Source organism: Ruditapes philippinarum, unplaced genomic scaffold, assembly GCF_026571515.1.
Source record: "Ruditapes philippinarum isolate M1 unplaced genomic scaffold, ASM2657151v2 ctg360_1_1_1_1, whole genome shotgun sequence".
Lineage (NCBI taxonomy): Eukaryota > Metazoa > Mollusca > Bivalvia > Venerida > Veneridae > Ruditapes > Ruditapes philippinarum.
In genome coordinates this window covers 222860-235588 of record NW_026863741.1, presented here as the reverse complement: position 1 = coordinate 235588, position 12729 = coordinate 222860, and the positions used below count along the sequence as shown (strand labels likewise).

Here is a 12729-nt window from a genome sequence, read left to right as displayed (position 1 = left end):
TTTTTGTGAGTTAAATACTATCACTCCCAACCCTTGATATTGTGCTAAAATGGACTGTTCCATAGTAATGTATTTCTAAATTTAGCAACGTTTATTGCGAGGGATAGTAATTGCTGCTGACCATTTTCACGGTGAACTCAGGATTGTAAGATGTCGTAAGTTATTCTTTGCTTTTCATTGAAAATTATTCGGTTTAGCATCATGTACAGGTGTTTTTTCGCACTTGCAGTTACCTATCCCTTTAAATAGGTCTTAAACCACTAAATTTAACTAAAAAAAACCGCGACAAACTGCCATTATAGTATAAATATATATACCGTGTTTGACCTAAGGCAATTTGAAGTAATTATTATAATGCATGACACGTGGCCTGCTCAGTGGTCTGTTTATAACTTTTTTTCATGTTGAAATGTGGCAAAATGTAAATAATAACATACAGCACCTTATTATTTTTACCAATTCCCATCTTATGTTCCCAATGATTTTGCAAGCCTTTTACTGATATTACATCTATAGATAGATATACAGATGTCTATCATTAATTTAACAGGGGCCACTGTCGTTTACATAATGCACAATAAGTAGGGCTAACCTGCATAGACGATCTTCATGTTTATTCATGTTTATTTTTACAGTAAAATTAATATGACAGTTATTTTCATCGAGTGGTATGAAATTAAATATTCCACGAGGGTTGCTGTAGCGATGAGTGAAATTATATAAGAATGTTCATACCACGAGATAGTTTTTGATTTTTGAATTATTTTTTATTTTGAATTACGTAAAACAGTAAAATTCAAAAGTCTGTAACGTGATCAATTGGTTGCACGATTTAATTTTAAAAATTGTGTTTATTTCTTTCACCAGGTTAATTAATAAGAAAGAGTTACAAGAACAGTTTTTGTTAGAGAACAGGTATGGCTTAAAAAGTAGATCAGACCAAGAAATGCCATGGCCGCGCAATACAATACTTCTCTATTGCTTGAAGACTTACGAGGCACCAAATTCTGCAGCTGTACAAGGTAAACCACGACCAGGATGCTCTTGCAAAACTGAAAATTTGCCAGTCTGGTATAGATTAGATAATGAGTCAAGGAACTACAAGCTCGAGAACGGAGAAACGAAAGAAGTAGATGCTGTACATGCCGAGGTAAAAATGGCGAAGCAAGTTATAGCTGAGTTGGGCAAGATGGATCCAAAACCTAGAAAAATAGATGTAGCGTTAGTAGGAAGTTATTCCCCTTGCAACGATTGTGCTGATGTTCTGATTGACTTGAAGAAATATGTGCAAGATGGTATGAATATTATTTGTAATATTAAAGTGAAGTTTTCTAGCTTTTATAATTGTCACCTTTCCGACAAAAGCAACAATTTACCAGGATTATGTAAACTCCTGAAGAATTCAATATCTTTGGAGACATTTAGTGGCGCGGACGACTGGAATTGGTTTCTTAAAAGCGTCTTGAAAATGTCTGTTGACATTGATTCGTTGATTGGCTTGTCTGATGGACGAAAGGAACGCGAGGCAGTTGACGATGAAATACTGCACGGCATAAAGTTTCATATGGAGACAGACGGCCGACCCATGAGTGTACCATTTGGCATTGGTAATTCGGCTACCTTGAAAGACGCACAGTTTGCAGTGAAAGACACCAAACGTAACATTGCTGGAGCAGTTAATGCAGCTGCCAATCGACTTAAGAACTTGGATATTGATATTAAAACTAATAGTAAGATAGTATTCTTTAATAGTTAAGCACAATAATCAAATCAATCAAATTTATAATTCTCTATTGCAAAAATATTAGGCTTTTGTTCCCGAATAAGCAATTTCAGTACTTTCCCATGTTAAAGAGATGTTCTGCTTATCGATGTTTTTGAATTGTAAGACCATTTATTTGATTACATTACGGTCTTAAATCTCTTTATGGGGACGCTAGGGCTGGCAGAGTGCTTCGAATCACTTGCCCCTAACCACTGTTGTTCCGAATTGGGTTCTTTCATGTGACGAAGCTATCCATGCAGCTAGCTTACGAAATGTCTGTGGTTCTACTCAGGTGCCGGCTCTAACCTAAAATAATGCATGACTGATCAACTGGATGACCTGAGGTCCTCCTTCACCAGTAAACGTTTGACAGTCTTCGAATGACATTGAATGTCGGTCACGTGTGACTTAAAAAATCTAACAAAATGAACAAACTTTTCCTTCAGTTGAAGAGTATAGAGATGGCTTTCTATACTAGCTTGATAATATCGTTTGAACTGTACTTGTAGGGTAAATTAGGGTATCATATAGGATAACCTTATTAGAAGCAGAGGGCATTTATTGAATGTTAATATGTTATATTTTGTTAAATGTTCGCACAAAAAGGATTGTTTTGATCTCCATTAATCATAGTTTCATGTTGATATATCATTTTTATTCGCCCGTTTGAAAAACGGGACGTATTATGGGAACGCCCCTGCAGGCGGGCGGGCGGTCGGGCGGGCGGCGTCCAATTTTGTCCGGAGCATATCTCCTACATGTATGGAGGGATTTTAATGAAACTTCATAGAAATGTTCACAACTATGAGGAGCAGTGTCGCGCACATGAACCAGGTCTCTAGGTCAAAGGTCAAGGTCACACTTAGAACTCATTGAAAAATGCTTGTCCGGAGCAAAACTTCCACATGTATAGAGGGATTTCAATATTACTTGGCACAAATGTTCACCATTGTGAGGCGGAGTGTCGCGCGCAAGATTCAGGTCCTTGCGGCCAAGGTCAAGGTCACACATAGAGGTCAAATTTCAGATAAAAATATGAAGATGTGTATATGGACCATTTAGTCATCATTTATTGAGGGATTGTAACACAAATGGTCATTATCAAGACTATGGCTGTGATACATATAATTTAGGTCAATATATACAAGGTCAAGGTCACTAAAGATGATGAAATATCCAGATTTTGTCCGGAGCATATCTCCTACACGCATGGAGGGATTTTAATGAAATTTCATAGAAATGTTCACCATTATGAGAAGCCATGTCACGCACATGAACTAGGTCTCTAGGTCAAAGGTCAAGGTCACACTTAGAGCTCATTGAAAAACGCTTGTCCGGAGCAAAACTTCCACATGCATAGAGGGATTTCAATATAACTTGGCACAAATGTTCACTATTGTGAGGCGGAGTGTGGCGCACAAAATTCAGGTCCCTGCAGCCAAGGTCAAGGTCACACATAAACGTCAAAGTTTAGATAAAAATATGAAGATGTGTATAGGGACGATTTAATCATCATTTATTGAGGGATTATAACACAAATGGTCATAATCATGACTACGGCTGTGACACATGTACTTTAGGTCAATATATGCAAGGTCAAGGTCACTAAAGATGGTGAAATATCCAGATTTTGTCTGGAGCATATCTCCTACATGTATGGAAGAATTTTTATAATACTTTATGGAAATGTTCACCACCATGATATGTATTGCTCCATGCATGATCCAGGTCTCCAGGTCAAAGGTCAAGGTCACACTTAGAGCTCATTGAAAAACGCTTGTCCGGAGCAAAACTTCTACATTCATAGGGGGATTTCAATATAACTTGGCACAAATGTTCACCATTGTGAGGCTGAGTGTCGCACGCAAAATTCAGATCCCTGCGACCAAAGTCAAGGTTACACATAGAGGTCAAAGTTCAGATAAAAATTTGAAGATGTGTATAGGGACCATTTAGTCATCATTTATTGATGGATTGTAGCACAAATGGTAACTATCATGACTACAGGTGTGACACATTTAATTTAGGTTAATATTTGCAAGGTCAAGGTCACTGGAAATGATTAAATATCCAGATGTTGTCCGGAGCATATTTTCTACATGCATGGAGGACTTTTAATGTTACTTTATAGAATTGTTCACCACCATGAGACGTAGTGCCCTGCACATGAACCAAGTCTCTAGGTCAAAGGTGAAGGTCACAGTTAGAGCTTATAGAAAAACGCTTGTCTGGAGCAAAACTTCTACATGCATAGAGGGATTTCAATATAATTTGGCACAAATGTTCATCATTGTGAGGCTGAGTGCCGTGCATAAAATCCAGGTCCCTGCGACCAAGGTCAAGGTCACACATCCTGTGCATATCTTCCCTACTGATTTGTTTTAAGGTTCATTTAACAATACAGTGCCAAGAATAAAAACTTGCTTGCTAGATAACACTTATCCATAATGCCCCCATCTCCATCTAAAGCTTTCATAAACGGGCGTATTTTGTGACTATGGCACCCTTGTTTTCCTTATCTTTCTGATGTACAATTATAGAAAAAGCTCATGTGGTTATGACTTTCTTTGTTTCAAATTTCAATTTGTTATTGGGCCAAAACTTAACTTAACGTGTGTCATGTTCATATTAATTAACATTTACTTAATACATGTAATTGCATATTGGTAACTTCCTTGATATCACAATTTCAGATGAAAATGCGTCTGAGGACGCCAGTATATCTATTTGTATTCCATCAGTATATGCCACTCTTGAACAACTATCAAAACCAGGTTTCATACGAAGAGCAACGAAGAGAGGTAATAACGAGAGTAATGAACAACAACAACAAGATAAGACTCAGAGGGACAATGGTCATGAGGAAAACTACAGACAAAGGAGAGGTAATCGGGGGAATGGTAACAGGTATTCTGGAAATCGACAAAGACGAGCACATGGGTACAGGGGACAAGAGCAGATAGTGGACAATTATGATGAAGTAGATAACGGTATAGTAATTATTGTATATATAGTAAATTATTCAATGATATGTTTTGTTTTATTTTTTAGCTCGACTATTCGAAGAATATGAGAGCTATTGTAGTCGCGTCGGCGTCTGCGTTGGTTAAAGTTTTTTGTAAAGTCAAATATATCACTTATTGCTTGAGATAATCAATTGAAACTTACAATACTTATTTTTATAGTAACGAGGTACATCAGATTGACAAGTTGGATAACTCTGCCTACAATATTGACAGAATTATGCCCCTTTTTAACTAAGAAATTTTGGTTAAAGTTTTTTGTAAAGTCATATATCTCAATTATTGCTTGAGATATTCAATTGAAACTTACAATACTTATTAATAGTAACAATGTACATCAGATTGACAAGTTGGATGACTCTGCCTAAAATATTTACAGAATTAAGCCCTTTTTTAACTTAGAAATTTTGGTTAAAGTTTTTGGTAAAGTCAAACATCTCAATTATTGTTTGAAATATTCAATTGAAACTTACAATACATATTTATAGTAACAATGTTCATCAGATTGACAAGTTGGATAACTCTGCCTACAATATTTATAGAATTAAGCCCCTTTTTAACTTAGGAATTTTTGTTAAAGTTTTTTTGTAAAGTCAAATATCTCAAATATTGCTTGAGATATTCAATTGTAATTTACAATACTTTTTTATAGTAACACTGTACATCAGTTTGCAAAATTGCATAACTCTGCCTGCAATATTTGCAGAATAATTTGCCCCTTTGAAACTTAGAAATTTTGGTTAAAGGTCTTCAAAGATATTTACTTGAAACTTTACACATGTACTTAGGGTCATAATTGGAGGGTCATAATTGTATAATGTCACTGACCAAGTTCCATAACTTTATCTTGCATTTAGGCTGATTCATCTCCCTTTTTCTACAAAGTCTCTTGGTTAATGTTTACATGCAAGTTTTACATATCTCAATATCAATTAAAGATATTTATTTAAAACTTCACATATACATTAAGGGTCATAATTGTAGGTCACTGACCAAGATCCATAATTCTACCTTGCATTTAGGCTGATTTTTCTCCCCTTTTTCAACTTAGAAATTCATTGTAAAGTTTTGCTTGTGAGCTGTTATCTCCATATCTACCGAAAAGTTTGTGCCTTTTTTGGGACAATTTTATGCATTCATAATAATAAAGCAGTGATTTACTTGATAAAACATTTTAATAACGCGCCTTTGTACCTTTTCAGTCAATTTTATGTATTCATAGGTAATTAGCATTATTATACTCAATAAAACATCCTTGTGACAACTTTTTCGAATAGTCGAGCCAATACTGTCCTCCGACAGTTCTTGATAAATTAAGCAAATGTGTATTGCAGTTTCCCTTTTTGATAAATTTTGTTTTAACATTATATAAATAATTAATATGTTTGTGAGTAACAGTAAAAATATCATCCGGTCTCACGAGGAAAATACTGTTACCCGAGGCTTTAGCCCCAACAGATTGGGACACATTGACATTTTCTATAGGATTTTAGTCTTCAGGTTTTTACAGTAAAAAAGTTTAGTCACATGCCATGATTGTAAGAATAACTCCCATTTGGTTACGGGTATTGACATATAATTCCCGATAGGCTAGGCAAATTATATTTTAGTTTACGAAGAAAAGCGTAATTCTTTTCATTACCAAATAACTTAACTCTTTTTATTACCAGCGTTTATTTAATTAATTAAACCATAAATGATTCATATTGAAATAGCAGAGAGGAATTTCTTTCTCTTTTTGCAGGACAATTTGTGGGTTACCAACAAAATTACCGGCACCAAGGTAGATCAAACAGACATCACCCTATGTGCTATGATCAAGACTTTGGTTATTGACTAAGAAATATAGTCATTTAGTGAACATGAATTCAACTTGTGTCATATCAAGAGATCAAAGGGAAACATAGTGGATAATTTAGATTGTTGATTACACGCATAGAAATGAGGAGAGACTTCTTTTCTGTCATTACTTTTTAATGCATATACAATATAAATGAAAGAAATTAATATTGCCTAATATGTGTCCGTGCCTTGCTGAAAGAGAAAACGTATTATTCGATGTCCTTCACAGGTTATCTTTATTGTTTGTGTTGGTTTTTTTTGTTACGGGGTCCAGAGAATGGTCACATATCAGTATTATGTAGTATTATTTGTTGCTTTAATTTTGTTTTATTATTCACTTGATTAATATTTGTTATCGTTTAGTATTATTGTTGGTGTAATGTTTCTTTATGTATGTAAATAAATTTCAGTTATTTTGCAGTAAACTGTTGTTTTAATAGTCTAATCAAGAAATCTTTAATAGACATGACATTTGCGCTATACATCGGTCATTATTTAGGTACATTAAGTTTTTATAAAGTTCAAAAGTACCTCTTGGACTAGTTTTCTTCCGCTCGAGGTAACAACAAGTTTGACCTATTAATACCGTATAAATGATTCTGCATATCGTGAATAATTAACCTTTACAATATGTTAATATAAAATAGTGAATCCTATTACATGTATGTTCCCGGTCTTCTGTGAAGTTGTAAAATTTGAACATTTTAACAACCGTTTTTTTTTCAGTCAGCGAATATTGAAAACTAAATAGGTTTTGATAAAACCTAGATATTTCTTGCCGGCGTTAACTTGTAAAAACTTAGACAACATCTCATATAACAAATGACAAGATTATTATCAACAAATCGGTTACGTATATTTAGAAAACAAGCCATGTAACGTTTATCCATAGAGTAGTGTACTTTAAGAATAATAAAATTAAAACGATGAGTTTTTGTTTTTTTGACATTGAAGTTGTTCACAATCAGGTTGTTATATTCAGATACATGTTTTGTTGTTTTCTTGCGTCATTATTTCAGTTATATACTGGCGAGTGATATCTTAACGAGAATTTTGCGCCAGCTGTACTTTCTTTCTACATTAGTTAATAGTCTCCACGGGTCGTCCGTGACCGAGTGGTGAAGGTCTGAGATCGAATGCCGACAGAGACTTGGGATTCTTTCATTTGAGGAAGCTATCCAGCTAGCTTGCGGAACGTTGGTGGTTGTACTCGGGTGCCCGTTCGTGAAATAATTCACGGAAAGGCACCTGAGGTTTTCCTTCACCAGTAAAGCTGGAAAGTCGCCATATGACCTATACTGATTCGGTGCGATTTAAAACCCAACAAAAAGAAATGTTCTCCAATTTTATACATGTACATAAAAAATGCGATGAGTAACAACCTTATCGTCCACAAAATTTTTACTCGAAACAAATTAAGCTTGTACGTCTTAAAAATCTGTGTTCCCCTGGGCTAGTGCGTTTATCAAAACTGCTGATGTATATACATGAACTATAAATGTACATAGGTTGAAATGCAGCACCTATTTTACCGGAAACATGCATTAAATAAAAAAGCAAATACTAGGCCAACGCCCTTATATTGCACGTTATAATAGAAATATTCTGATGGAAACTTTAGTTGGAAATAAGCAATGAACTACAATTACTGCTTTTCGTACACAGAATCTGAAATTTGACGAGAAGGACCGATCAGTTACGATTGGTTTCAGTGTTATCTTCCAATTTGTCAGAATAAGCTGATGTATTGATTAGTGTTCATAAAAGAAAGTAGAGCAGTATAGCCACAATGATGATTATCGCTATAGGATAAACACCAACACTGTTGTTAGGTTCCTGTCCACCACACTGCCTCGTTTTCAAGGGTTTATATGTCCTGTCCCACTGTGTTAATATTGCTTCTCTAGCACCTTGCCATGCACCTGGTCCAGTTAGACGAAATTGATATGGAGTGCATGGTCCGAAAAAACACTTGATAGCAAGTTTTGGGTCTTTCAAAAACATTTGCTCTGTAAAACAAGAAGGTAACACATAATTATTTTCTAATTTACCATGATTTGCCATCATCAGAATAAAAGGAATTTTAAACGAAAATCAGAGCAGTTAAACAATTAAGATTACCAATTAATACGCTAATTTTAATTGTAAAAACAATAATACAGCAATCGCTTACTTAAATTTGGTTTACAGCCTATCATAGTCGCAAGCTCGTCTGAATACGGTATATAATCGACTTGTATGGTATGCCGCTTTGAGTCCTTGTACCTTCTTTCCATTGCCCTGCGTTTATCCCTTATGTCTATCCACATTTTAGCCTTATCTGGTAACTTAACCAAGCCCTAAAATACAGTTACATTATTATATTGAGTCACAGAGAAGATCAACATGTGTTGGAAGTAAGCATCCTAACATATTTTATCATCTTTAATTTTTTAGCTTTAATTTGTGAGTGTCCAGAACATTAGATTGTTGCTTTAAGAAAATCGACAATAGAATAGATTTTAAATTAAATGTTCAACGAAAAGGATATGCGATCCACTCGTAGTACTTGCTTTGAATGTGTGGTCATTTTGCACGAAACACGAAATGTAGGACGCCTATGTACGTTTTATAGTGTCGTTGATGTATCGAAAACTAGTATCCTTAAAAATGTAATTATTTATTTAACATTAATATCCAATCCTACCTTCTTGGGTGGTGAACTAGTATTCGTTTACCTTGAAAACGCGTGAAGCGAGTCGGCACTGCAATTCACATATAGGCATTATCGCACCTAGCGGTTGGAAACACCCAATTATTGCAAGTGTTTGCTTTCCGACAGAAGGTGGAAACATGAACTTATACAGATTTACTTTGTTATCTTCTACTGTCAACGCCTTTTCATCAATGAATGGAAAACCGAATATATACCCTGTCGCCAATACCACTGCATCGATGTTATCGACTTTTGTGCCATCAACAAATACTGCGCCAGTCTCTGCAAACTCTTTTACATTATCTTTGATGATCACGCCTCCCGCTATAATTCTGTTTGGGAGTTCATCGTTCACTGTTGGGTGCGCGGACATAGGACCGAATTTTGGCTGTAGACCGTACTTCTTATGATCTATTTTACTGTTCAGTCGATTCATAGTAATGGATAATGCAAGGGATGGAAACTTTCTTAACACTTCAATTCTATATCGCCTATTACGAGTCATATCTCCTGGATCCCCTTTATGCTCTACTCGACTGAAAAGCCAGGCACCAGATCGTGTACTCAAATATACCTTATAAATGATAAAGAACTAATATAAGTTAAATTTACAGAAACACACTATAATAATACCGGTATGCTAATAAACTTATTTTAATAAAGATTTTATATGGAAAAATTACTTTTGTGATAAATTGCTTAATACGATAAAGGGAATATACATTTACTGAAAGGCACGTTCATTTGAAAGTTTAAATTTTCTGCTAGATTAAGATGTTTTGGTTGCAGTCCTCTATACTACCATTATTCCCGCCCTACCTGAGAAGATATACGACTAAGCTCTGTGGCTACATCACCACCAGAGTTTCCAATACCAATGATCAAAACTCTCTTGTCTTCGTAACCATGATAATCTTTGTAATCATGCGTGTGCGTTACGGTGCCTTTGAATTTATCTAACCCAGGGAAATCTGGTACGTTTTTGTTAGCATGATGACCAGTGCATACAAGCACTCCGTCAAATGTATGTGTCTCAACATGTCTGGTTTCATTTTGCCTGGTTACAACTTCCCATGTGCCATCAGTATCAAATTTACTGGTCGGTTTAATCGTTACAACCTGAAATCAAATAAAGATGTGTACGGTCTGATAATTATTATATGACATGAAATAAGAGTTGTTTCCAATTTATACTTTTCTTTTTTTTCTTTTTGCCAAGTCGTATTTGGAAGCATCGGTAGTTCACATTCACTGTTCAGGGTCATTCACCTTTGAGGTGTTAACCCGATTACGTCTCGATATGTACACTGTGTAACACTGGGTACCACTATGTCCGTATGCTTCGGTTGTAAACGTGTACAAAATATCTGAATAACGACTAAAACATAATATATTCGTTGTATGCGAAAAAAAAAAAAAACACATTTTACTGTTTTTTTAATTGAGTTGCATGATTCACTTTGTCAAATATAATATCTGTTAAGTGTTTATCATGAGAGAAAAAAATGAAAATAAAAATACCTCGGTGTTTAAGTTTATGTACTTTCTCAGTCCGAACTTGTCCGCGTACATATGGAAATATCTATCGACATACTTATTGTGCATGTAGATCGGAAACTCTGCCGGGATAGGAAAATCACTGTAACACATCATCTCCTTTGATGTATTAATCACAGTAGATTTCATCACACATGCCTGACCTTCCTCCACATCTTCTGTGTAATGCCATAATCCACTTATATAGTTACCCCTCTCAAAACAAACAGGTTCAAGTCCCTCGTCCAGACAGCATTTAATTGCCGTGAGACCACTGCACCCGGCTCCAATTACTGCTATACGCTTCATACCCTAAACATTTACGATCAAGGCCGTCGAGCGTTTAAATGTATTTAAACAGGCAGGGTCGATTTATTAACTAGAACGTTTCACTGTCGTATCTTTTTTTTTACCTTTTAACGTGAACATAATACTACATAATATTACTCCGTTCTTATTATTTCTCGTTGGTAGATTATCTATATCAGTAACGGAGGAATGTGAAAATAACGCACGATTCGCAAAATTGTGCAATAAATGGCGGATACCTGACAGGATTTCCAACACGGCAAATGGACTGGCCAATATATTTATTATTTAACCAAACCGGAAAAAAAGAAATAGCCGAGACATTACTTTTATCCCTCATCTAGATTATTTCCACGACATTGCTTACATTCAAAATTATTACTTGACCACCGTTTTGAGCGTGACGTTTTTTTTTAACGACTCTTACAAGTACAACAATGCATATTATACAGTATAATTTCGATTTTCAGTAGGTAAGTGACATTTACTAAATGTCTGGTGACATAGAAAATTGAAAAAAAAAACGTATGAAATGTGATTTAAGCCATTTCTATGAGGTAACACCGATGTACAATTATAGAGCTTCCCGGTAACGCCGGAAACATATATGGTTCCACAGATTGAACGCCATTTATCAGCGAATATAATCAAGTTATTTGCGACCTAGTCAATGTATTTTCTTCGTAACTCATTAAGAATTAGAGATTGTCAAACTTTCAACATTTTGATGGCATATTGTAACTTACAAATACAATTTGATAATTGTTTCCTGAAATAAATTATTATTTGCAGACATGTTGCTCACGACTGGTCTTGTTAGAAAATAAGAACAATAAAAAAATTTTGCAAATAAGTTAATATAAAATAAGAGAAGTGTCTATATATTTTATTCCTGAAATAATGCACCAGTAAAGTTTGCAAATCTCCTTATATTATGTCCTTTATTGTGTTGGCGTGATGTGAAACCCAACCATAACAAATATTTGGCTGTAGAAATTTCCCTGGTGAACTTCTGTGAAAATGGATTTATTTTATATAATTCATTTTTTTCTCATATATAAGTGTATAAGTTTTATTCAAAAGATATTTTACTTAGAAACTATAATGCCTAAAACTTATAAATATCATAACCTAAAGTTAAAATTAACTAAAGTTAAATAAATCTTAACCCTTGGGGTAAAGATTAACCCCACTCTTGGGGTTTCATATTGCAAAATGTATATGTTAACTTGTATTGGAAAAAAAACATATGAATCTTAGAGCTTATGCTAAGCATAACAATAGACGTTTACAAAACTAACAGGACTAATGACCCTAAAAGAGGCCATCAGTAGAGAGCCAGGTCCCATCCATACAAGGTGACTATTTGCTTACTCAGGTAGCTCATTTGTACAAATATTTAAAATATCTAATACTAATCTCTCAGACTTTGTGAATATTCCTAGTTCATAGCTGAGCAAAACCATTTCATAAATTAAGAAAGCAAAGGTGAAATAGACTAAAGATAGGCTGAATATATTTTGGTTACTTACTCAATGTACCGGTATATGTACAATGTA

The 12729-nt window shown here is 34.8% G+C and overlaps 2 protein-coding genes across 2 annotated transcripts; one reads left to right on the top strand and one right to left on the bottom strand.

The window, feature by feature from the left end:
- The first annotated feature begins 20 nt into the window (after nucleotides 1-20).
- LOC132723185 (uncharacterized) lies at nucleotides 21-7506 on the top strand. Its single transcript, XM_060707863.1, has 4 exons — nucleotides 21-155; nucleotides 868-1730; nucleotides 4459-4755; nucleotides 6533-7506. The coding sequence occupies exons 1-4, from the start codon at nucleotides 151-153 to the stop codon at nucleotides 6622-6624; spliced, it is 1257 nt and encodes a 418-aa protein (XP_060563846.1). The 5' UTR covers nucleotides 21-150; the 3' UTR covers nucleotides 6625-7506.
- Nucleotides 7507-7956: 450 nt separating this feature from the next.
- On the bottom strand, nucleotides 7957-11312 carry LOC132723183 (flavin-containing monooxygenase 5-like). Its single transcript, XM_060707860.1, has 5 exons — nucleotides 10847-11312; nucleotides 10145-10444; nucleotides 9348-9899; nucleotides 8804-8969; nucleotides 7957-8639 (listed from the first exon to the last, which is right to left on the bottom strand). Exons 1-5 carry the CDS (start codon nucleotides 11168-11170, stop codon nucleotides 8389-8391), a joined length of 1593 nt encoding a protein of 530 aa, XP_060563843.1. The 5' UTR covers nucleotides 11171-11312; the 3' UTR covers nucleotides 7957-8388.
- Nucleotides 11313-12729: the final 1417 nt, after the last annotated feature.